The sequence below is a fragment of the Octopus bimaculoides genome, chromosome 9 (assembly GCF_001194135.2).
Source record: "Octopus bimaculoides isolate UCB-OBI-ISO-001 chromosome 9, ASM119413v2, whole genome shotgun sequence".
NCBI classification, from domain to species: domain Eukaryota; kingdom Metazoa; phylum Mollusca; class Cephalopoda; order Octopoda; family Octopodidae; genus Octopus; species Octopus bimaculoides.
Window position 1 is genome coordinate 20,252,298 of NC_068989.1, and position 1,091 is coordinate 20,253,388.

The 1,091-nt window shown below is 39.4% G+C and overlaps 1 protein-coding gene across 1 annotated transcript; it reads left to right on the plus strand.

The window, feature by feature from the left end:
* The first annotated feature begins 445 nt into the window (after positions 1-445).
* LOC106876192 (ATP-dependent DNA helicase PIF6) lies at positions 446-766 on the plus strand. Its single transcript, XM_014924633.1, has one exon. It carries the CDS (start codon positions 446-448, stop codon positions 764-766), a length of 321 nt encoding a protein of 106 aa, XP_014780119.1.
* Positions 767-1,091: the final 325 nt, after the last annotated feature.

The window sequence follows — 1,091 nt, forward strand, 5'->3', positions numbered from 1 at the left end:
TGCGGTAGCCATGCAATTTAAATCGACTTTTAACTATTTTTGAAATGCCTTCAGAAACAATCCATATTATATATATATATATATTCTCTGCTTTTATTCATACACAGTTGTGACAGTTATAGAGTCTTTACAATGCCCATTCACTGCAAACTGCCGATATTTGCACGTTAGCACAAAACTATTTTTGCCGCTACAAATGCAACTGTCACCATTCTTAATTACGACTTACTCAGTAAGCTACCTTTTCAAGAACTTTGTTACAGATCAGTTGACACTGTTATCGACCTCGATCAGGTTACACACTTTCCAACAGAATTTCTCAACTCCAAACATCCTCCAGGGATCCCTCCCTATGATCTTCACTTAAAAGTCGGTTGACCTGTCATCCTCCTATCTAAACGCACCCACACTATGCAATGGGACTCGCCTGGTGGTCAACCAAATGATGGACCACGTCATTGAAGCTCAGATTATCACGGGACACGGCAAAAATGGTACCGTTTTTATTCCGAAAATTTCGCTAACCCCAACAGACTGCCCCTACCGTCTGCGGCGACTTCAATTTCCTCTCAAACTCAGCTTCGCCACGACAATTAACAAAGCACAAGGACAATCAATGAAAGTTGTCAGATTGGACCTTCGAATATCATGCTTTTTACATGGACAGCTCTACGTCGGTTATCCCAGAGTTGGCCATCCAGACAACTTATTCATCTATGCTGAAGGAAAAACCAAAAATATCGTCTACATAGCAGCCCTACAGTAGTTTCTCATCTACTGTAATCTTCACAATTACGCCAAACTGTAGCCGTTTGCAATCAGACTTCCTACAAGCATTTCATTGATATTTTGCTTCATTTCTGTGATTGCTGTTAACAGTACATTACCTTCCTTCAGTGATCCTTCTTACTTCACGCATGCTGTTCGATCATAAGCGTGCTCTGACATTTACTTTTGTACATGCCATTATTCTATTTGTGTGTTTGCTATAAATGTTTGCTTTTGTTTATCATACATGACTTTCATTGAGAAAAAAACCTTCAATGAGGTTGTGTCAGGCATTACGAGTAAAATAACTACAAGGTACAAAA

What these genes read in the sequence shown, in the direction of transcription:
- LOC106876192 (XM_014924633.1), top strand. Translation starts at nt 446, where the DNA reads ATGGACCACGTCATTGAAGCTCAGATTATCACGGGACACGGCAAAAAT.